The sequence below is a fragment of the Ostrea edulis genome, chromosome 5, assembly GCF_947568905.1.
Source record: "Ostrea edulis chromosome 5, xbOstEdul1.1, whole genome shotgun sequence".
Taxonomy (NCBI): Eukaryota; Metazoa; Mollusca; class Bivalvia; order Ostreida; family Ostreidae; genus Ostrea; species Ostrea edulis.
In genome coordinates this window covers 76414181-76440303 of record NC_079168.1, presented here as the reverse complement: position 1 = coordinate 76440303, position 26123 = coordinate 76414181, and the positions used below count along the sequence as shown (strand labels likewise).

The 26123-nt window shown below is 34.1% G+C and overlaps 1 protein-coding gene across 1 annotated transcript; it reads left to right on the top strand.

Moving 5' to 3' along the window:
* The first annotated feature begins 625 nt into the window (after window positions 1-625).
* Window positions 626-26099, top strand: LOC130046398 (uncharacterized). Its single transcript, XM_048878942.2, has 16 exons — window positions 626-714; window positions 802-874; window positions 2584-2706; window positions 2783-2899; window positions 4682-4759; window positions 8299-8426; window positions 9102-9188; window positions 11819-11911; window positions 12024-12137; window positions 15355-15559; window positions 16765-16908; window positions 17368-17453; window positions 23141-23211; window positions 23889-23989; window positions 24131-24812; window positions 24968-26099. Exons 1-16 carry the CDS (start codon window positions 706-708, stop codon window positions 25047-25049), a joined length of 2193 nt encoding a protein of 730 aa, XP_048734899.2. The 5' UTR covers window positions 626-705; the 3' UTR covers window positions 25050-26099.
* The last annotated feature ends 24 nt before the right edge of the window (window positions 26100-26123 follow it).

Genomic DNA, 26123 nt, shown 5'->3' with positions numbered 1-26123 from the left:
GTCATATTGGTACCTAAAGCAGTGCCACTAAATCAAAGACATTGTCCGCCATCAAACTAAAGTCATTAGATGAATATATGTTGGGGGAACTAAAATGGGAATTATATGGAAGGATTTTCTCCAAGAATCTTTGAAAAATATCATTATAACATTGACAATTGACAATGATCGATACTTGAGACCACGTATTTCATGCTCAATAATATTATTTCGCGGATAAGACTTTAAAAAACATGTGGAAAAAAGAGAGGCATTATAAGAAAGTGTGTGAAAATATCTACAAGTTTCAGTTTTCTTCCCAAATTAAACTGGTCAGCATGTTGATAATCCTTTTTTTCACGTGTGAAAAGCGACACTCCCCGAGTTTATTGAGTACAACTCAATTCGAAGAGGAAGTCATTATAGCACGTGTTTTCAACTGAATTGTCGTAAAAAATAGATTTCAAGTCTTTAATGTAATATCCCTTGAACAAAACATGCAATATATGTTTTCCCACAGTTAATGTATTTCTTACTGTCAAAATATAATTTTGAATCATCAATTTGTATAATCTTGTTCACGAAAGTCTCAGCAATTTTATCTGCATTCAGTATCTTTGTGGTCATTTCCTTCCTGATTATCAATGTCTGTACAAATGCTATTAATATCGATGTAGTTTCTTCCTTGTTATCCATATTGTCGAGATTATTGAAATTATTGAGAATATGATGCAGGTTTGTGATTCTTTCTAATAGTAACGGTGACTATTTCAGTGAATCAATTGATATTTGTGTGTTAATAGCTTTTTTCTCTTTTTTCAGCAATTCATGGAGACTTCTATTGAAGGATACACAACTATGTGGCTCTCCCAGGCCAAGTTGGAAGCAGCGAAACGTAGGTTTTACTTGAAGATATTGACGAAAGTCATTCATTAAGGGAATAGTAAACGTTGACGATGAATAATCAATACTTTTGATCTGATATGAATATTACCATTATTTTAGATATTCCCTCAAAATAAACAACAATAACAGCAATAGACAATTATACAAGCCAATGTGGAATAAATTAAATTCGCGTGGCCAATTTCTGCTGATTGTGGAGATTTTATTATTTCGTTAGGATGATTTCGTGGATATGGTTTCTCTAATTAAACAATTGTACGTTTCGTTGTGGTTGAAATTTCTGGAATACGTTTGCCCACGAAATCCACGAAAATTGAGTCCCCAGGAAATCTAAAGAATCAAACCAAAATAACTGTAAAAGTTTTTATTACCTAAGCATATAAAAATAGTACCAATACCGTAGACTACGAAGAATGTGTTTATAGTTGATCAACAACATTGTCTGCGTGAAGCCGAGGAAGTGCTTTATTAATGATCAACGAATGACTTGATTATGAAAAGTGAACATAACGAACAGTGATATGTAACATGGAAACACTACATTAGATTTTTTATAGCTTTGGGTAGCATATTGCAGCACTATATCTATATCTATATTTATTGTACACATTACAAAATTGTACATTTCGTTATGGTTTGAAATTCATGGGATAGGGCTATGCACAAAATCCACAAAAATTTAGTCCCCACGAAATCTAATGAATGAATGGTGAAGATAACGAACAGTGATTAATCTTATAACTCCTATAAGCAATACAAGATAGATTGTTGGACAAACACGGACCCCTGGATATACCAGAGGTGGGATCAGGTGCCCAGAAGGAGCAAGCATCCCCCGCCGACCGGCCACACCCATCATAAGCCCATATCTTCATCGGGCAAACGGATCCATTCGCAGCCAATACCAGTGCCCAAGAACGGTGTAACAACCGGCACGAAACATCAGACAGCATTTGACCCAATGATAGGTTGTATTGGCAAACTAGATCGTTATAACGACCATAGAATTTGCTAAATGTTGGAACCCATGCACCATCAACTTGTTTGCCAGTTGACTGTTTCAATTTAGAAACTGACCATACGCAGGACAAACTCTTGAGTATCGAATCAGTTGAGAGATGTAAACACCATATGCAGGTGGAAATAGAATATTGCTACATAAATATGAGAAGTTGACGATGTAGAAGCTGAAATCATCCCGTTTGTAATAAAGTTGAGTTGTTAATTTGCCCTTAATATCTACTTTCAATAAAATATCTAAGTATAAAGCAGAAGTAGACGAATCTGTGGTGTCTTTTATTTCGAATTCACTGGGATATATGGAATCGACATATGAATGAAATTATTACTGTTGATAGATAATACATCGTCGATATATCTCAATATCAAATTGAATGTCACATCAATGAATTCACTGCATGGTACAAAGAAACTAATTATAGAAGAATTTGTTTTTTTTTTTTCAATTATGAAAGGTTAGGATAACAAAGAGTGATCAATCTCTGAATATCTGAAGATATTAAAAGGATGTTGGCAATACCGTATACTTCGTAGAACGTGTTTATATTTGATTAACAGCATTGTCAGCTTGTATCAGGGGAAGTTTATTATTGATGAAGGAAAGACTTATTTATGCAACGTGGAAACACTATTCGTATATAACATAACACCTGTGGTGAATTTGTTGATTAATTTTAGAGAGATCTCTTCGACACCAGAGAGGAAGAGGTTCCTGCGTCCTATTCATCCTAGACGTGTCTGAAAGCATGAGAGGAACAGCTGTCAGGGAAATGAAGACAGCGGTCATCGACATTCTGGATGGTTTGTCGTGTGATATTCGAAGAAATTGTTCTCGTTAAACTATCATGTTATTACATATTTCATTTCATTTTTGTAGAGTTTGAACAGCATAGACCACGCCTTGATGAAAATGTTTCTGTAATAGTCTGTGGACAGGAAACTAAATTCCTTCACTACTACTCAAACCAATATGCTGCAATAAAACAGAGCTTAGGTAATACTCATATAAAGGATAAAAGGAAACCTTTATTGTATTTTAATTAAATTCACCGAACATTGTTGTCTATATATTGTTATTTTGAGTTAAATGGGATATATCGAATTGACAGAATGATTATCATTAACAGATAAGACTACGAAGATAGTGTCAATGAGGAAATGCAGCATCTTTTTAATATTAACTTCAGAATACTTGTGCATAGAATCGGAGTGGTGTTTTAAAAAATAATTAATTGAATAATTGATCGTTAGATATGAATGTTTCCTTTTTCCCGTTTTGTTGAAGAAACAAGTGTCTATGATGTCACAACCTCTGGTCTTTCATTTCTCACGAGGAATGAACGTGTAAAGTGTTGAAAATTCGTAGGTTTTCATGTTGTAGATTTGATATTTTTTAATTTACTAAAAGTTCTTGTGGAGTTTATAGAACCCACATTTGATTTACACCACTTCTAGGATATGTTGCGGCACAATACGTTTGATGTTTCTCCTTCACGACTGTTAGTAATTTCGTGAAGAGCAAAGATAGGGACTTGGTAGAACGCTTACTGGATCCAACATATGCATCCTTGTTTGTAAGGGGTTTTGTGAAGTTTAGAAATTCGGTATTGGTACGATTAATAATATTCATTTGTCCCATTGACTGGAATTTAAAATGTGTTTACAAATGAAGCATGATTTTGAAGAATATCATCTTTTGAAAGGGCAGTTGGAGTATAAGTACGATTACCAAGTGTGGAATTGATGCCAAGTTCGTTTCAAATTCATTTGTTATTATGAGCCTTACAAACAAAGACAATGCTATTACAGGCTTTGTCAACTGGAACCAAAATATATTCCTCCTGTAAGCTATAAAATTCTTTAATACATTCTGGTTTACTAAACACAGAGGAATAAACTTTGACCGAAGTCATAATAAAGATGAAGTTCTATCGCCAATTGAAAATTCGAGGTTCTTTGAATTTAGGACTTTTCAAAATAAGTTATTTCAGATCCTCATTTTCAACTAAATCAACATAAGCAGTAATGCCATTTGTAACTGGACTATAGTTAAAAGAATACGAAGAATAAGAACTCATAGATTGATTATGTATAAGATGGTCTACATCTAGGTACTGTTAAATTTGTTTGTAATTAAAAAGTTTTGATGCAATGGTGAAAGTAAATTTGTAGGAAATACCGGTTGTAGGCATGGAATATGCTGAAATACACATATTTATGACAAAGAATGCTGCTTATGTTGACGAAATATATTCGTTTCTTAGTAAATTTCAGTTTAAGGAACTAGCGGCATGATTCATAAGGAATATCATTCATAACACAGAGTAGTTTAGATAGTCTGTGAATTTCCGTAAATGAAGTGCAAAAAATATTGATTTCCTATCTAGTAGTATCAAACCTTGTAACATTTGTATTATTAAAACATTTTTTTGTATCTATTTGATGTAATTATTGATATGTGTTGCGTATATTGTATTGGTATTAACGGATAACTTAAGTTTACGTGAATGAATCTTGAGTAAATTTTCATGGCCAAAACGGCAAGTTTAAAACGCTGTAACTCACTAAGAAGCACTATGATCTCAGTTTTAAAAATTAGATTCTTCAATGCAGAATTCATAAATATACTTCCCCAGAAATTGCCAATACTACAAAACTCATGTGCACACATCTTTAAATGAAAACCTGTTTTACTACATGTATCATACAAGTATAATTTCCATTGCAACACATTTATGTTTTTACTGTTTATCATTCTGGTTTCTGATTTTTGTAGAGGAACTGGAATGTTCCGGTCCATCTCCCCTGCCTGCCGCCTTCATGTTGGCTCTTGGTGGATTATTTGAAGGAGCAGGTATTTTCTCAATTACAGCCTGATGAAAGTGCCTTGGGCAGGATTTGTGCTTCTTTTTAGTAGTGCTATAAGTCAGAATTTATTAATTTGAATACCTGGAATATATTTTGCCTTATACAAATTCAAAAACGGGTCAGCTAATGATGGAATAGAATTTGTGTCCATGTGTATTCCGACAGACTGTTGGAAGGCTTGATCACAACCAGACTAAGTAAATATTGTCAATCAGAATGTCCAGCATCATTTTGATATCAAGTTCATAGTCCTTGTGCGTAGAATCGGAGTGGTGTATAAATAATTTTTGGATGATTGAACACAAGATCTGGTTTTCATTTTTATTGATGAAACTTATGTATATGATGTCAATAGCCTGGTCTTTAATATGTTCCGAGAAATGGTCGTGTAAAGTGTTGAAAAGTCGTATAATTTGATGATGTTGCTTGGCAGAAGATTTTTGATTTCAAATTTACTAAGCATTGTTTGGAATTGTTGAAATCCACGTTTGATTTACACCACTTCTGGTATATGTTATGAACCAACGAATGACGATAATGAACAGTGATCAATCTCATAACCCCTATAACGAATACAAAATGGAGAGTTGGGCAAACACGGATCCCTAGGGACACCAAGAGTGGAACCTGGTGCCTATGAGGAGTGATCGTCCCCTGTAGACCGGTTACACCCGCCGTGAACCCTATATCCTGATCAGGTAAACGGAGTTATCAGTAGTCAAAATCAGTGTGCCAAGAACGGCCTAACAATCGGTATGAAACACGTCAGACAGCATTTGACCCAATTATAGGTTGTATTGACGAACTAGACCGTTATAACGACTATACAATTTGCGAAATGCTGACTTCAATTGACAATGTTGTAACCCTTGTACCATCAACTTGTTTGTCAGTAGCTTGCCTCGATTTAGAAACTGACCAAAACAAGCTTTTGCGTATCGAATCAGTTGAGATACATAAACACCATATGCAGGTGATAATGGAATATTGCTACATGAATATGGGAAGTTGTCGATGGAGAAGCTGCAATCATCCCGTTTGTCATAAAGTTGAGTTGTCAGTTTGCCGTTAATGTCTGCTTTCAATAAGATATCTAATTATGAAGCAGAAGTGGACGACTCTGTGGTGTCTTTTATTTCGATCTCACGTAGATTGTTTCTTTTCACGTAGAAGTTTTTTAAAAATAATTTCTGCTTCATATGAATATAGAAACAGGTCAGCTAACAAAGGAGCATAAATCGTGCCCATGGATATTCCAACATACTTACACTTTTTATCTATTCTGACAAGGTGTCAATTTCTTCACCTTCTTCAAATTTAGTCCATCGCCTGGCATAATCTGTGACGGAATTCATAATAGAGATAAAGTTCTGTGAAGACTTGAACTTAAAGTATAATATAAGGCAAGATTGATATTTTACGACAAGAAAAATTTCTTATGTTCGCAGCATCTATTAAAAATCCAACTATTGACTAGTTTTGACTTTTTCAAATATTTTCCGTGGAAATGAGTAAAGTTTTCTGTAAATAAGATGTAGACGTAAAAGGGAATCAAATGAGACATCGTATTGGTTTGATCGTTGGTAAGAACGATGTCCACGACAACGTTCTCACTTTTGTCAATTATGAAAAATTAGTTACAGAAGAAGCTTCAGCAGGTTGAAAAAGTAATCATCGAAACTGGTAGATACAGAAACATACCCGCACATCTTAGAATATGCCTATATTGTAATTTTGGTGCTGTGGGTGATGAAATGAATTTTCTATTATGTTGTAAAAATATTTGGATTTGAAAGATTAGAAAATTTAAAAGTAATGAATGAAGAATACTCTGATTTCATTTGTTTACTAGATTTTTGACATTATGAAAATCCAAGAATTCGAATGTGCATTTCTAAATGCATATCATTTATTATACCCCCTAGGAACTTCTCGAGTATACTCAATCAACCGTGTGATATTTTTATATTATGACTACTACTTGCGTAGATTTTTCTATACTTATTTCTGGGTTATACAGATACTATTCGATAATTCCTAGGGACGACCCGCCCCTTCCTCAAGACAAACGAAAAAAGTTTACTAATATGAATATAAAGGAAGAGCCCAGTGAACACGAACCCCTGAACTCACCAGGGGTGGGATCAAGCGTCTAGGAGGAGTTGCCATCCCCTATCGACCGGTAACACCCGCCGTGAGCCCGATAAGATAAGTGCTACGTTGATTTGAATGAATCACTATTTAGACATACAAACATCCGGGATAATACAATGATATGATTTGAATACTCAAGGCCAAAACGAGGTTAGATGAGTTGTAGTTGAGTTGATGTTTTTAAAAGACAGAAATACGTGAAAAATTCAATATTGGTACGATTTAGAAACACAAGGTTCAAGGCCGAAGCGAAGTAAATTGAGTTACACGTTGAAACACTGTTTTAGAGACAAAATTACGTGAAAGAATTTAAAACTATACAATAATGGTACAACCGTACAACTTAAAAAAAACTAAGACCGAAACGAAAGAAGATAAGTTGTACGTTCGATTATATTATATTGCACATTAAATGAATTAGATTATGGCGAGTCAACGAAAAATAGTCAAAGGACAAAGACACGTGCACGAAAACGATGGCATACAAATGAAGTGTAAGCGGGTGGGTAGTTGAGACAAATTCTGAAATAATCAGGACAATTGTTGCAGATAAAGTAATTTATGCTTTAGTTGATGAAAAGGTGAAGATAACGAACAGTCATCAATCTTATAAAACTCCGACGCTGCAGAGTTCAAAATCTGGTTTACATTAGTGAAATAAATAAACGGATTAGAATTACAAATATTGTATTAGAATGACTTTATTCTGATAAGGTTAACAGAATTTCTAAAATCATCAGCTTATTATTTCCGAATAAGGTGGTCAATTTTAAACGGTGCATCAAGCGTGACGCAAATCTTAAGTTTACAGAGCCGTACGCAGTTACTTGTTGTAATCGCTTCGCCAATGAAAATTTTATTTTCAGCGATACTATTCCAATCATTTTACGTAATTGTTACTTGATGACGTTGAAACTTTTGGAACCCATGGTCATACATTTTCTTTAGACTTCATACAATGCTACTGTACAACTTAAAATTATACCACACCTCAAATTCGATGTCTTAAGGTTGCCATGACAATAGGTCGACAAGTTTGAAACTGTGGTTTTTGTGCTATTTTAAATTAACCTAAAACAAACTGATTGTACATTTTTTCTTATTTCACAGATGATAAATACATACCACAAGAAATATAAGTGAATGAAAGTGTTATCATAGCAACAATTTACAGGAAAATCGAAACATTTGAAATATGTTGACCAATTAATTCCCATTTCATTGAACAGTTAGTAGAAAAATATCATGAAATTCTTTAGTCACAGCTGTGACGTAATATTTACAGCCCACATCAGATCCATTGGAGACTTACTTTTATATCCCCTGGTAGTCGTTATCACTTTAATCACAGCTGTAACATACTATTTACAGCGCACACCTCACAAGTTGGAGACTTTCAATTGCATCCCCGAGTAGTCGTTTTCACTGACGGCAAATCAACGGACTTCAGGAACTTAAATACCAGTGATATTGAGACGGATCAAACACCTGATACCCGTGTAATTATCCTTGACCAAAATTGCAAACATTTCCTCTCTCATGAAAGGTGACGATAACGAACAGTAATCAATCTTATAACCCCTATAAGGAATACAAAATTAAGACTTAGGCAAACACGGACCCCTGGATATATTAGAGGCTGGGTCAGGTGCCTAGAAGGAGTAAGCATTTCCTGTCGACCGGTCGCACCTGCCGTTGAGCCCTATATCTTGATCAGGTAAACGGAGTAATTCGTTGTCAACATTATTGTGTCATGACTGGCCTAACAATGGGTATGGAACACGTCATACAGGATTTGACCCAATGATAGATTGTATTGGCAAACTAGATCATTATAACGACCATAGAATTTGCGAAATGCTGACTTTAAACGAGACTGTTTAAACCCATTTAACATCAACTTGTTTGTCAGTAGCCTGTTTCAATTTAAGAAATGAAAAAGCTCTTGTGGATCGAATCAGTTGGGAAATATAAGCAACATATGCAGGTGATAATGGGATATTGTTACATAGATATCGGAAGTTGACGATGGAGAAGCTGAAATTATCCCGTTTGTCATAAAGTTGAGTTGTTTGCCGTTAAATTTACTTGAGTTATTTTGTGCTAAATAGCTCATGGAAGTTAATGAAGATATAGTAATGAGATGTAGATAATGAAGTATTTTCTTTATACAGTCAATGGCAATCCTCTGTTCACATACCTCTCAAATAGGAGAAAAGCATCCGATTTTCTGTTTTCCAGTCGGAGAAAACCCCAATTACGTAAGTAATGTGACATGTAACTATTACACACAATATGAAGATCGATCAAATTTAGATTTTTATCGGATACTAGTATTTTGCATGCAGAATACAAGTGCATGACATCACTATAGACAAGCTTTTCCCGCACATGCATGGCTACGTCCCTTGCATAATTTGTTTCAAATTTCTTTATTCACATATATTGATGTAAATATAAACATATGTTTGAAGAGTTTATCTTTGAAAATTATTTCTTCCACAGTAGGCTTTCTTCCACTACGTTGTATATTTATCATAGGACTATTGAAGCGAAATACAAAAATTAACCCCGTCATCGTGTATTTCCATCACACATACAAATATAGCTGCGCCTGCAGAACTGTGGCTCTCTGGGAAATATTGCGATAAAACACAGATCTGTAGATTCATCCCTTTTAAAAACATTCGATTAACAGCAAAACCTTTTTCTGCGCATATCTGGAATATTATATCGCTGTATGTCGCTGCTTTGAAATTTTCATATCAAAAGATCCCTAAACTAAATTTTTACTAAACTTTTGCCAAGGTATATATTAATTTTTACTAAACCTTTGCCAAGATGTACTGTCAAACATTCATTTAAATCCGATGAGGACTGAAGACTCACAAATTCAATAAACTTCGCTTATTTATAGATAAGTGTTCCTTTTTTGTAAATGAAAAAAATAATGAAATTGAATATATCTTTATATATATATATATATATATATATATATATATATATATATATATATAATCAAAATAAAAATTCTATAGGGGCCTCCGTGGCCGAGTGGTTAGGGCGCTTTCGCCTAACGGACTCGTCAGTAGATTTTTAAAGACCCAACTTTAAGTTAACACCCTCAATTTGTTAGCCGTCTGTCAATCAAACATTTAACAATAGATCTCAGGTGGAGTGACACCTGCAGACACTGTGGTCTGCAGGGACTCCAGAGAGGTGTTTTGATAACAATAACAACCAGTACCTACAGGCATTCTTTAGATCTTGAGGAAGGCCTGTATTCTAGAGTTTTGATAGAATTGACTTGTCCACAACTGCTATTTTCTCGTAATTCAATTGTTTTTAAAAAGACCCCTGCACAACGCATTTTTAATATAATTGTAATTCCCCCCCCCCCTCTATATACATGCATTATAAATTACACAATCAGAAATCAAACAATAATTTGCCCATTAATTTCTAAAACTTGTAACTTATTGAAATAATTTATATTATCAATTTTTGATAGTTATATATTTATATATAAAAAAAATATTCATTGAGCCAATGACTGAGAGTAAAAGAGAGAAAGAGGGGGTGGTGTAGACTGTGTGTCATCCAGCAATAGGGATACAACCATTATACAAACACTATGACCACAGAAACTCTGCAGACCACCCTGATACCCTTTCTGTGTACATCAAAAGTATACACAGCACCCTGATCTCTTGGCCAGGTAAATTCCAGGTAAATAACAATGACCATAGATGAGCTCCTTCCACATCCAGTGATCCGTGAAGAAACCGTGCGGTATTTTATTTGGGTCTTTAAACAATGTAAGCAAGTTCCATTAAGACGTCATCCTCATGACGTTATGTGGGCAACGTTCAACATAATACACAGAACATTATACAATGTTAGTGTAAGGCACTTTTAAAAGTACAGAAATATTAGCAGTTCAGTGTATAAGTGTTGAGCGCCTCTAAATTCCTGTACATTAAAGGAAACATTCTATGTAAAATGTTTATGTTAAATAACATGAAGTAAAAATATTAACATTAGAGTTTCGGCTTAAACAGTTTTATGAAATAGTTTTACTTGGTTTTGCGTAATTGTTCATTTTCCTCTTTTACTTTGTAAAATGGAAAATATAAAAACTGCCTTCACCGCACGAATCAAAATACCCGGGGTATATTTAAAATATTTCAAATGCAATGTGTATCATGTATGATCCTGTTAAATGTACGTTAAAAATAACTGTATCCCATTTCCATTCTCAATGACCGTGTAGCGTGTGACAGCGTGGCGAGAATTCCATCGTCATCGAAAGCAAGTTTTTTTTAAGACTTGCCTAGATGGTCAAGCGGTCTAGCGTGCTGGTAACATGCTGCTAGAAGATTTGGTTCCGCAGGTCGTGAGTTCAACCCCGGGTAGGGGCGGAAGTGGGTATCCCAATAAAGCGAAATTTTCTGTGCTTTATATTAAATATTTCTTCACTTAGGGAAATTATGTTCATTTAAGAGTTCATTGCTATTTTTTGTGCTTTATATATAATGACTCATTATATCATTTATATCGAGAAAATTTATAGATCAAGGTTTTTCATTACGTAAATTTGCGGATCATAAAGATTTAACCGGATAATCGCTACATGTAAATTTTTGAGAGATAACCGTCACAGTGTACACATAGTGATGTATTATCAAGGTAACTTATTTACATATCATCGCTAATTGGATTCGAAATCTCTAAGGGAGACTACAACGCTATCAAAATTGAAAGAGTTGATAAGATCCTTTGCAATAAGAATGGAAATGATTTTCTATGCATTTGCTTGACATGTGCACATTAATGAAATAGATATTTGAAATACATGTCATTTTTCTTGTGACGCCCATTTATATTGCAGGCTTTATTGCAGACAATATCGTCGCTGTCTAATGGAGGAAAAGTGTTGGAGATTCGTAAAGCAAGGTGTTTTGGACGTTACATAATCCATCATGTAAGTTAAGATTTCATTGATATGTCAATTATTACATTATATAACCAGTCTTTAATTGTTTCTGGAATTTGAGATTAGGGGTCGAACGTTAAGCCTAATTATATTTTCATAGGTAGCAGCGGATCGTATTTCCAAGGCAACGAATGAGAAAATAATAGAAAGAGAAAACTTGAGAATTGTCGCTGATTTGCTCATCCCTGATGAGACATATGATGAGGACGATTTGGTATTCCATTTCTATCCATCACTCAGTATTTTATTTTGATACCACTCAGTAGTCCATTGTATATTACTGGGTATTCCATTTTATATCACTTAAAATATCATTTTTATATTATTTTTATATCGCTGACGCGTTTTCAAGCGGGCCCTTATTTCAATTTTTCCTTATTTTTGTCAGAGACCCTTATTTTCCTTATCTAAGTCCCAAACTCCTAATAAATCCCTTATATCTTTATGAAAATCCTAATTTTACAATTTTTGCAAAATTGTCCGTCGTCCAGCGTCGTATGTTAACTATTAAACATTTTTAACTTCTTGATAACTACCTTTCCATATTTTTTTTTTCAAATTCGGTATTAAGCATCAAAGGGACAAGGGGGCATAAATTGTAAATTTTAGGACTCCTGGGGTTATATGGGCGGGACAAAAACTCCCAAAAATTGACCAATTTTCAAATATCTTCTCCACAAGCGCAAGAAAAACTAAATGCATAGTGATATACAGCAACTTTAAAGGGCCTAATTCACGTTTTTCGAAAGAAATATTTTTCATCTTTGGTGTTAAAATTTTAAAATATAGCTCATTTTTTGATGACAACCAAAATTTGGACCATCTGAATGAATAAGAGCAATATCTTAGCTTTGACTCTGTGTTACGCAAACAAAGACTTGAGTCTTTATAAACCAGTGAAACGTTAATTTTGTAATTCAAAGCATCTTCATTTTGTACAATTACAAATTTTAACTTTTAAATGACACAATTTACCTAAAGTATACTTGAGATGTGATATATATAATAAACTTTGATCAATATCCATTTATTTTGAAAACTCGTAAACAGTAACACACCTCTATCTTTGTTTTCAAAGCAAATAATAAACTCTCTATAATGAGCTTCCGTCATGATGAATAACTTAATCTTTTGGGAAACCTTCTAAAACATATTAGACTATAGATTTTGATTATTCAAAGTGAAATACAAAAGTTGGAGGAAAATCGTGAAGCAGTCCCTTTAATGCTATTGATACTAAATTGAAACTAAATCGATATTTAGAAGAAAGGTGAGGATTACGAACAGTGATCAATCTCATAACTCCTATAAGCAATACAAAATAGATAGTTGGGCAAATACAGACACCTGGAGTAGGAAGTCCTTTACGAAAATGGTAAATTCCATGATCCTAGGGGGTAAGGATTTGGATTCAGGTTGGAGTCAAAGTTATTATAGTGATTTATGATTTGAAGGACTTCTTTAAGTTTACTGGTACAGTATAAAAACTAAATGCATAATTGATAAGGATTTACCCCCACAAAAAGTGATTTTCGCAACTCCCGGGTTTTGACTATAGGATGGGTCCAAATTTGTCAAATTGTTTAATGTTAATACATATATTTATGTACACCTTTCATCAGTATATGCACTTTTGAGGGCATTAAAGTTTTTAGCTCACCTGAGCTGAAAGCTCAAGTAGGCTTTTCTGATCGCCTGTTGTCCGTCTGTAAACGTTTTACATTTTCGACTTCTTCTCCAGCACCACCGAGCCAATTTCAACCAAACTTAGCAAAAACATTCTTTGGTAAGTGGTTTTTAGGTTTGTTCAAATGAAGGGTCATACCCCCTTCAAAGGGGAGATAATCACAAAAATGCAAAAATAGGATGGGTCATTTAAAAATCTTATTCTCACTTAAAAAGTTTAAAAATCTTCTCAAGAACCACTAAGGTAGCAGAGCTGAAATTTACATGAAAGCTTCCTATCATAGTGCAGATTCAAGTTTGTTAAAACCACGACTCCCGGGGGTATGTTGGGACCACAATAAGGTATCAAAATTTTATATGCGAATATATAGGTAAAATCTTTGAAAATCTTCTCAAGAACCACTGGGTGAGGAACGTACAAATTTACATGAAAGCTTTCTGACATAGTGCATATTAAAGTTTGTTAAAGTCATGGCTTCCAGGGTTAGGATAGGGTCATAATAGAGGATTAAAGTTTTGCATACACATATATAGGGAAAATCATTAAAAATCTTCTGAAGAACCATTAGGCCAAAGAAGTTTACATTTACGTGAAAACTTCCTGACATAGTGCAGATTCAAGTTTGTTAAAATCATGGCCCCCGGGAGTAAGTGGGGCCACAATAGGGGTCAAAGTTTTACATGCGGATGTATAGTGAAATTTTTTAAATGTAGGCCAAAATGACTCAGGTGAGCGATGTGGCACATGGGCCTCTTGTTTGTATTGATTAGGAAGTTTTACCCCTTATTTTTGTCTAAAAATCCCAAAATATCTTAGAAATAGCCTTTATTTATGAATAATTTTGCCTAAAAAGGTTCTTATTTTTCCAAAAAAAAATCACTTGAAAGCTTGTACTTAGTATTTCATTTCTATATCACTTAGTACATGTATTTCATCTTTGTATCACTAAGTATTCCATTTTTATACCACTTAGTATTCCATTTTCATAACACTTAGTATTTCATTTTTATTCCACTTAGTATTTCACTTTTATATCATTTAGTATTTCACTTTTATATCATTTAGTATTTCACTTTTATATCATTTAGTATTTCATTTTTATTCCACTTATTATTTCACTTTTATATCATTTAGTATTTCCGTTTTATACTATTTAGTATTCTATTTTGATATCAATTTGTATTCAATTTTTGTACAACTTAGAATGTCATTTTTATACCACTTAGTATTCCATTTTTATTCCTACTAAGTATTCCATTTTCATATCATTTATTATTTCATTTTTATTCCAATTAGTATTCCGTGTTCAATGCACTTAGGTTTTGATTTTTATATGATATAGTATTTCATTTTTATATCAACTAGTATTCCATTTTCATAACACTTAGTACTTTTATATAACTTAGTATTACATTTTTATTTCACGCAACATCTAAATTTTGTACCATACGGTATTCTACATTTATACCACATAGTATTCCCTTTAATGCTTGTCGGGTGTTAAATTTGCCTTTTGCCACAGATTCTGTCGCATTTTTTTAAACTTGAAAATGTTTCTTATACAACATTGCGTTGTTACCAATATACAGTTACAGGGGTAAATTTTTGACCAGTCGACATTACCGAATTTTCGGAATACTGAGTAAGGGCACTCTGCGGTTTGATTTTGCCTGAACACTGATTAAACTATAAAATACTTGCTTTCATCAGGATAAATATTGCTTGATGAAATGTGTCATTTCAGGATATCATATACGAGTTGATACATAATAGGGAGAGGATTCTCGAAACCCAAAATAGAATGGATGAGGACTCGGATGACCTCAATTACAAAGAAAAATATTCCACGGTCCCCTGTCTCGGTACAAGAGTTTGCCGCGGCCCCCACTGGAAATTTCAGAACCAGGACAGTGAGGGCAATGGGACTATAGTTGGACACGGAGATAAAGGTAAGTCAACGGTACACAGTACAAAGTAAGTCAAAGGCTCATGTACAAGGCAAGCCAACGGAAATACAAACAGTGCAATGTATATCAAATGTATACAGTACAAAGGAAATCTAAATCATATAGTACAAGATAGGTCAAACGTATATATTAATAGATAAGTCAAAATGATATAGTAATAGATAAGACAAAGGCACTAGTAATGAATAAGGCAAAGGTAATAGTAATGAATAAGGCAAAGGTAATAGTACATAGAAACCCAAAGTCACACAGTACAAGGTGAATCAAAGATACAAAGACACATTGTACATCGAGTCATGTGTATACGATACAATGTAAGTCATGTGTAAATAGTACAAGATAAGTGATGTGTACACAGATAAAGGTAAGTCATGTGTACACAGATAAAGGTAAGTCATGTGTACACAATACAAGTCATGTGTACACAATACAATATAAGTCATGTGTACACAGATAACGGTAAGGCATGTGTACACATGTACAGATAAAGGTAAGTCATATGTACACATATAAATGTTCACTTTCTGTCCACAAGAGAGGCGGCTGGCCTCTTGTACAGTCTCGTCATCGTAGGCAAAATCTCGGAATGACGTGGCTTTGCTTTTCTTTTCCCACCATCCTCTTGATATTAAGAAAGGGACACAATTATTGTCTAGTGAAAGTGTATAGATTAATTTCTCTCTCCAATTTTCGAATGCGTTCACAGTTTCAATTTTCGTCAGGCACCACTGTTTGGGGGCGCGGGCAGTACTCGCCATCGTTGTACCAAATACGTCACAATAACCGTACACACTACTGATAATCACACGTGTCCACAGTAAAACTTAATTACGGTATGAAAAAAGTACCTACTGATGTTGCCGTGGGTCGTATCACGCTGTCACCACGCCAATCAAAGAAGGATAATCGCAACACGTGTGTGGTATCAGCATTTGCGCCACTTTAATAATGAAACCGGAAGTCGAGCACAAAACACTAAGAGACAGAGTCATAAACCGCCGGAAAACTAAGTTCCGGAGTAAGCAATGTCTGGTGCAGAGCAAGTGTTGATATTTTAGTGTGACATTGATGTACCTTTAGGATTTTTTGTGATTGAAATCTTTACTATTTTTGTTTATTGTAGAAACCGTATTCATCATAGATAATAATGCAAACAATGTGCATAAACAAAATTGCTTTTTTGACAGCTGGCTTCGTGCGAGTGGAATGGGATAATGGGAATCGGTGTGTTTACAACTACGGAATAAATGGTGTATATGATATTGTGATTTGTGACGAACCAAGAATTCCTATTGATGGTTTTGTTGCTGTTGGGTGTTATGTAAAGAGAGGCAAGTATTTTATCAGATATATCCAGTGGCGTGTAATCCATATCCATAACAACCCGTATCATTGAAAAGAAATAACACATCCACATAATGGACGATTTCACAACACAAAGGAAAAATAAATATCAGTTATATTTTCTCGTCTTTTCAAATCTAATTGCCTTGTCTGATACTTCAGAGGGTTTACTTACCCAACGTCCGATTTGTAGATCGTGACTTCGAGTATAGGGGTTTTTAAAGAATATGTTTAGGTTACTTTCAGATAAAACTGCATTTATCCACTAAATGATGAAAACTAGGAAGTTTTCAATTTCAAAATTGTATTGTACATATCCTACACATTCCATCTGTACATATTTTCTTTCGTGTTTTATTCCTCTTTGAATTAATTAGTTTCCAATTTATGAAAGCATTAGATATTTGCCATGTCTACACAAAATATTAACTTTTTATTTCTACAAGGCCCTGACTGGAAATGGGAAGAACAGGATGGTGGTAAGGGTTCTATAGGAACAGCTTACCGAGTGATGGATAACGCCAGCGTTTACGTTAGTTTTCTAGGCTAAGGGTAACCTTTACATGTTTTGTCTATGTTAGCTCATAGATAACGTCACCGTTTACATCATTTGTCTTTTAAATGATCAGGAATTTTGATGTCCTCTGATTGGTCAGAATGAGTTCACCTCAGTATTAACTGTGGACGGTTTCCCTCTTGAACAACCATATATTTGTTGATATTTTATCCATTAATCAAATTGCGCACGTCAAAGCATATATCTTTAAATCATATTTAATGGCATTAAAGTCTTAACCAAATATTACCTTTTAGTATAGAATTATTATCAATTTCTTCTTTCTTTTTTTTTTTTTAGATAATTAAGAATACAATTAATAAATGTTACAGTTTCTAGATTCTGATTGTTGAAATGTTGTTATAATGTGATATAATACACATGTTTTTCTTTGGTTTTTGTTGAAGGAATAAAAGATATGGTGAACACAATTATAAAATTCCTGAACATTTAATGGAGCTGCTGTTGATTCGGTCTATTCGTGAAGATACGGATCTGGTCAACTAATTCCTGACCAGATTCGTATTGTCACGAGTAAACCTCACCCAAAGTCAATAATTGTGTAGTGTTAACTTGGTCAACCAGTACTTGACCAGATCCGAGTTGTTACAATAGATATCATCCTAAGTCAATACTTGTGTAATGTTAACCTATTGATGACGCCAATGCTGACGTTATCTAGTTATTTTAACCCATACATAATGCTAATGTTTACGTCAGTTCTAAATATTATTCAATCAAAAACTTTTCTATTTATCTTCATTTGTAATGTTAATCCACTCAAATAAGTAATAATAATAATCATAATGATTGGTTTTATATAGCGCCTTTTCCAGCGTATGCTGCTCAAAGCGCTTTACAATAATCAATGTACATTATTACCCCAGCAGACCTTATATCAATCTAGAACTTTCTCAGCCTCCTAGGAAGCTGCCATTACAAGCGCTAGAGCACTAACATTCTAACAAAATCTTTCACTGTCTATAGCCAGGTACCTCTTTTACACTTGGGTAGAGTGAGGAAATTCATGTAAAGTGCCTTTCCCAAGGACACAACGTCAGCCCTGCCGCGGCCAGGACTCGAACCCACGACCTTTCGGTCGAGAGTCTGACGGCCTAACCACTCGGCCACTGACGCCACTGTAAAAAGTCAGCTATACGACCACATAGTCCTTCACATCTGCTTCGTACTTAGATATCTTATTGAAAATAGATACAAACGGCAAAGTAACAACTCAACTTTATCATAAACGGGATGATTTCAGCTTCAACGTCAACTTCCCTTATTTATGTAGCAATATTCCAAAATCATATGCAGAGCGTTCGCCCCGCATGGGGAAGGTCGGGGTTCTAATCTCGGCCGCGACAGACCTAAGTCATTAAAATTGGTGGTGACAGCTTCATCACCAAACGCTCGGCATGTCCAGTGTCACAGCAGGTGTGGCACGCTAAATAACCCTCACTGCTCAATGGCCGTAAGCGCCGAGCATAGACCTAAATTTGAAGCCCTTCACTGGACTTGGTGACGTCTCCATATGAATGAAAAATTCTAGAGAGGGACGTTGAACAATTATCAATCAATTAATCTCAAGTGATTCGATTCTCAAAAGCTTGTTCAGCGCATGATCAGTTTTTCTACCGAGACAGGCTATTGAAAAACAAGTTGATGTTACAGAGCTTTCAATAGTCCCTTTTAAAGTCAGCATTTTGGAAATTCTATGGTCGTTCTAGTGATTTAGTTTGCCAATACGACCTATCTTTGGGTCAAATGTTGTCTGACGTGTTTCATATCGATTGTTTAACCGTTCTTGGCACACTGATTGTGACTACAGATTACTCCGTTTACCTGATCAAGATATAGGGTTCACGGCGGGTGTGATCGGTCGACAGGAGATGTTTACTTCTCATAGGCACCTGGTCGCATATCTGGTATACCCAGGGGTCTGTGTTTGCCCAACTCTATATTTTGCTTTCCTAAAAATGTTATTAATCGCTGTACGTTATCTTCACCTCTCTGATAGCGCATGTATATAATGCTATGTTTACGTGATTAAAGAAATGAAACTTAAAATTCTTTATTTGATTCATGTATCAAACAACAAATGGGACGCAAATCTTCATCAATGCGCGTAGCGTTTGTCGTTTGATAATGCATCAAATAAAAATTATAGTTTTTATTTCTTATCATTTAATTATGTTTTTGAAATAAAAAACAAATAGTTTCTCTCATCAAAAAGCTTTAATTAACGTTTTTGTAATGGCGCGTAGGAATACCTATTCGTACCATTGAAAACAACAAAACTGGCTTTGCGTTCAGGTCAAGTAGAGTTACTGTGGAGAATTAAATGGATTATACACCAAATTAAAGGTGTAATGGTTCAAAGCTGAATTAGATATAAAGGAAGAGAACACGTTGCTGCATTGGGTACGAGGAGACGTTAAACACTGGTTGCGTAGTAGGAACGGTGGAATGCGACTCGGCTCCATTTCAAAATCAAGTAAAAATCTCAACACCTCTTCATGGAAGGTGAAGATAACGAACAGTGATCAATCTCATAACTCCTACAAGCAATACAAAATAGATAGTTGGGCAAACACGGACCCCTGGACACACCAGAGGTGGGATCAGGTGTCTAGGAGGAGTAAGCATCCCCTGTTGACCGGTCACACCCGCCGTGAGCCCCATATAAATTGCCCTCGTTGACTGAGCCCCATATAACACAGTTCAATTTTATTAATCTCGCAGATAAAAAGTCGCTGCTTGCCCCGTGATATTATCGAACTCGTAAAGCAGAGGATGCATACCGGGAACTCGTGTTTACAATCTGTCTACTTCTACCAGTCAGTGTCCTACGTCACCAAGTTTACTACTCTGCCACGTCATTACTAGGCCTATATGTGTTGTTTCTTTAAATTAATTTGTATTTTATTCATATATTTGGTTGTGTTGATATTTGGTAGCATCAAACGAATCAATTGGAAATTTCCGTTCTATAAATACTGCTAAAATTAGAACGGGGAAAACGCATTCCAGAGAAAAGTAGTCCCGCATGCTTTGTGCAGATGAACTCCGGACGAAATTTGTTGACTCAGAAATCAAATGAATTTTTCATCCAATCAGCATCGTTGTTAAGTCATCACTTTAAAGGTTATTAAATGATTTAGTAAGAAAGTTAGCTCCTCGGGGTTTAAACACAACCATGCATGCATGGAGTTTTCGACAAAAGTCGAAATTTGGACTTAAAGTCTTAGATTTTACTCAAATTTTGACTGGTCAAATAAAACTAAAACTTAAGTTTGAAATTTGTTTTCGAGAAATCCAAGTCAGAATGTTTTCACTGTCTAGGTACGAATTCAATGCTTATTTGATTGGTCAAAACATGTTATTCATTTAATTAAACCTATCCATTTGAAAATTAGTATGTCAATCAAAATTTGAATGGGTTTGAAAAGGACTACATTTTGTGTCGGAAGAGTTGTTTAATCTAACCTCTACACATTTTTGCTTCGGATTTATTTAAGATATCATCACTATTCATACCCGCAGATACATGTATGTGTTTTAATTTTGCGAAAGAAAAGACTTGGAAATAATCAATTGATTACCTTGGTTGAAATATTTCCCAAATAGAAGAATAATTATTGAATTTAGTTGAAATTGCATTTTAAAATTTAGTATTATGGCCAATAATTAAAAAAATTTAATCAACAACCCCCTTTTCTTAAGTTTCATCTTAATTTTGAAGTAACACTTTGTTACATTTATACAATTTTAAAAAATGACACTACTCCAAGTATGTTTTTATAGCTCTCAAATTCTGTATGATGATATATTTCCACATCTTAAGAACAGAAAGGGCATTATTCATTGTCAATCTACTATTAATGAGTTTCTATATATATATATATATATATATATATATATATATATATATATATATAATCTTTTAACATTGATTGGCAAGCCTAAAGACCAAAAAACATGTAGTCTGCGTTGTAAATACGTCTGTAGATTAGTGTAGTTGTAGTGCTAGATGTATTTATATGTAGTTTTTGTTGTTATTCTTTGTTGATATTGGCCACATTATGTAATTCTTTTCATTGTCCTTAAGAAGGGACGGGTCGTCCCGAAAATTTGACAATCTGGTTGTTCATGTCGTTGGTCATTTTAGTGCTTTGTATAATTTTTTTGTATTTGACCTTGTATCCATGCTGTGGATCCGACACTTTTAGGTATCGGGTGTTGTTGGAACTTAGTGCTTATATATATATATATATATATAATATATATATATATATATATATATATATATATATATATATATAGAAATAGCAATGAACTCTTAAATGAACATAACTGCCCTAAGTGAAGAAATATTTAATATAAAGCACAGAAAATTTCACTTTATTTGGATACCCACTTCCACCCCTACCCGGGTTGAACTCACGACCTACGGAACCAAATCTCCTAGCAACATGTAACCAGCGCGCTAGACCGCTCGACCATCTAGGCAATATATATATATATATATATATATATATATATATATATATATATAATATATATATATATATATATATATATATATATATATATATATATATATATAATTATTATTATTAGAAGACAAGAATACGTATTTATGTGACGTAATGAATGATTTGTTTCCCTTATATTGAGTTGATACCAACAGATAAAACGAGTTAATGTGATTAATCCTGAGAAAATGTTAAGTGCAAAAGGGTCAAGTATTACAATATAGCCCAATAACGAGCACCGTGTTTCCTTTGTTTCTTTTTAATTCTATAACTCCCCTTCTTTGAAGAAATTAAAGATATACTTCTGAAAAAATGCACAATGCCAAAACACCCAGGTACTAACCTCTTTATTGTTAACCCATATAAAACTACTGTTTGTGGTCATTATCAATATTAATCAATATACAATACTAATGTTCACATTTCTGTCCTTTTTTCTACAACTATTTTCCGTCTCCTCCAAATGAAGAGTTCTTGTATGAATTCCGCAATACCTAAAGTTTAAATCATACGTTGTAGTAATATGACTATACTTCTAATATCGGCTTGTTAGATCAGTGGTGAGATGACTTAACCGGAAATGAATGCAAAGATATTAACTGGTGATGTCAATGCAAGGTGAAGATAACGAACAGTGATCAATCTCATAACTCCTACAAGCAATACAAAATAGTTAGGCAAACACGGACCCCTGGACACACCAGAGGTGGGATCAGGTGCCTAGGAGGAGTAAGCATCCCCTGTTGACCGGTCAATAAATACAATTTTCTCTAACATATAAGAGGTGATTTTACATTTTTCCTCCTTACCCCAATCAGAAACTATCAAACTATGCTAGCTTTAAGCTCTAAAACGGACCTGGTAGTACACCCTAACAGTAGAAACAAGATAGGATACAACTGAATTGTAGATGAAATGTTACTAAACTTACCTTTTATTGACTGACCTCCTTTCTGTTAGAACAGATATATTTTTTTGGTTTACATTCGTTTTGAATGTTAATTGCTTAATGATAGCAACGTCTACGTGAGGAGAAGATAGGTTTTCCTTCAATGGGAATTGATATATTACCAAGTTGCATAGAAAAAACTCGAAGTGTTGACATTGTTGTTCGTCTGACTTCAGGTTCGATGGCCCTGTGGACGGATGGGTAACTACAGATTCGGATACGACGGAAAATACGACATTGAAGTTTGGTAAATATATCTCAAGAATAGACTGATTTGTATTGAATTCGTCTTGCATGTTGATTTATTGGTATCGCGTTTAAACTTTGAAATAGGCTTACTTTCTACTGATTTACATCTTTGTTATTGAAGTATCTTTAACTGTAGATTGATTTGCATGACGTTTAAACATTGAAGTACTTTTATCTGTAGATTGTTTGCATTATGTTTATCAATTGAAATAAAATCACCTGTATATTATATCAAGTTAATCAATTAAAATAAACTCATCTGTATGTCGTATCATATTTATAAATCAAAACAAACTCACTTGTAAATTGAATCCTGTTTATAATTAGAATAAACTTCATGTTTATAAATTAGAATAAACTCACCTGTACATTATATCATGATTATGAATTAAACTAAACTCACCTGTAGATTGCATCATGTTTATAAATTAATATAAACTCACCCGTAGATTCATTTGTATTACATTTATATCAAGTTAGAGTAAATTTCTTGGTGATAGATTTGCATCACGTTTATTAGTATAAAAATAAATAATCCGTTGATTGATTTACTTCATATTTATAAGTCGAAATAACCTGTAGATTGATTTGTAGTACAACATACATCAGATAGATACATTACTTGTTGATCGATGGCATCACGATTTCAATTTGAATTATCCTTATTCGTTGCAGCGACCCATTTTCCCCGGACGTGAAGAAAGCTGTAACAGAACAACGGCGTACATCACAAATGCCTGCTTCACTCCACGGCCTTCCTTCAACTGATTTAAAGGGTTAGTGATCTGAAATGTACCTTCAATGATTAACACAATAAAACACCATTTAAAACAGCGCCTTCAGTTTTCTTTTATAAATATCCACTTCATTTCAATTTGATAATCAAACATAAGTATGGATAGATTGACAATTTACAGGTGATTTTGCTGCGAAGGAATCACCCTACAGTGGACCAAATGAGGGCCATGAAAATAAAGAACATAAGGGACCTTCAGCATGTGTAAATGAAAAATCAGATCTTTGTTCAAATGATGTCATGTTACGTAATGAAACTAGTAATGATTCAACTGAAACTAAAGATTTCTACAGATCTGAATCAAACATACGAGTGGGACAAACATCAAGTACTGATAGAACAAATACGACCGAGTTAAGTTCGGAACTTCAATCTCCTATGGAAGTCGATGACTTACAAACTGATTCTGTAAGCAATCTCAGTCCCAAAAATGATTTACAGACTCGAGAAGTGGGGCATTCTGAAACTAAACGGTCCGTTATTCCAAATGATTTTCAAAATACATTGTATGCCATACAAAACAGTTCTCCTGGTGATAAGCAAGCATCAGTATCTGACGGCACGATGACACCAAACCAAAGAAAAGAATCAATGACAAACAAAGATATAGGTTCAAATATTCCACCGCTACTGAAAAATGTTATTGGTTCTAAAAACATTTCCACAAATTCTAGTCGGTGTTGGCAGTGGAGAGACTCCCATGGCCTCTGGGTAGACTATCCTGATCATGTGAATAATTTCATCAACCACAGACTTCAACAGCGTCCTCAGTCTACGGTTGTCATTAATTATAACGCTCAAAGGTAAGAGTATCGTAAATGTAGAAAATGGCCTACAGTTAGTGAATGAGAAATTTTCTTTGACAAACACTGTACATTAAAGAGACGTTAGATATTTATGTTATATGCTGTATAATACCTGCACGGTTCCGTCTTAATTCTAGCATTTGTAACTTTAGTTTCAGACTTGTAGCATCCAGAATGATTCAGATCAACACAGACACAAAGGAGACACACCGAGTTAGATGGAAGAATACGTAGTAGCTATTTGGTACTGTAAAGGATCAACACCAGTAGAGGAACGAAGAGTGTCATTAAACATATTGTACAATTATCACTTTAGGGGTGTCGATGAGTCCAGTTTACTAGTTATGTACTTTGATTCTATGATACCAAAATATTTCTTTTTGCTAAAAAACAAACCCATGGAATTGTTAGTATTGAATGGGGGAAAATAAATCGCAGTGGTAATTTTTGCTATATTTGCGGTCTAAAAGAATCCGCGAATGTAAGAAACCGTGAATATTTTTATTATTCTTTAATACACAATGTGTTTTAAAATGGGGAAAGAGCTTATAGTTATTCAAATCAGCGAATTCATGAACCCGGAAATGTGTCTAAAATGTAAAAACCGCGAAAATTACAACCCGTAAAATTATTCCCATATACAGTATTTTATTTATTCTTTAACGGCAATTGTTAGAATTTTTTCAGAAATGAAAATGAAAACGAAATTTCTGTTATTATGAATATATTTTATGGCATTGAATATAATTCACTTTTACAATTTCTCAATAAACAGTGGGAACACTTTATGTAGAGTTACCGGTATATAGGGAGGGGTAGTATATTTCAACTTTTCAACATCATAGAAAATTTACGACGCCATTACTTTTTAAAGAAATTGTATAATTTTACTTCTTATGACAAAACTCAGTCACAAAATATATATATCAACCCTTGCATTTATTTTTACGTTTGTATTACGTGTCCTCAAGAACATAGGATACCTAAAAACGAATTTGTAAATGAATTTTGTGAAATTATTGTAAACATTTTAATTTTGCTTAAAATCCGATATTTATTACAAAAATTGCCCATGAAACCACATTTATTTTTGCATTTTTCACAAATTTATACTAGTAAACGGGGGTGCTGACTACTTCTAGACACCTGCTCTCACCTCTTGTATGTCCATAGGACCATGTTTTCCCAACTCCTAATTATACAATCATTATAGGAGTTAAGAGATTGATCACTGTTCGATATCTTCACCTTTTTTTAAAATTAAAGCAGAGTACTGACAAATAAGTTGATTGGTTGATTTTATATTGT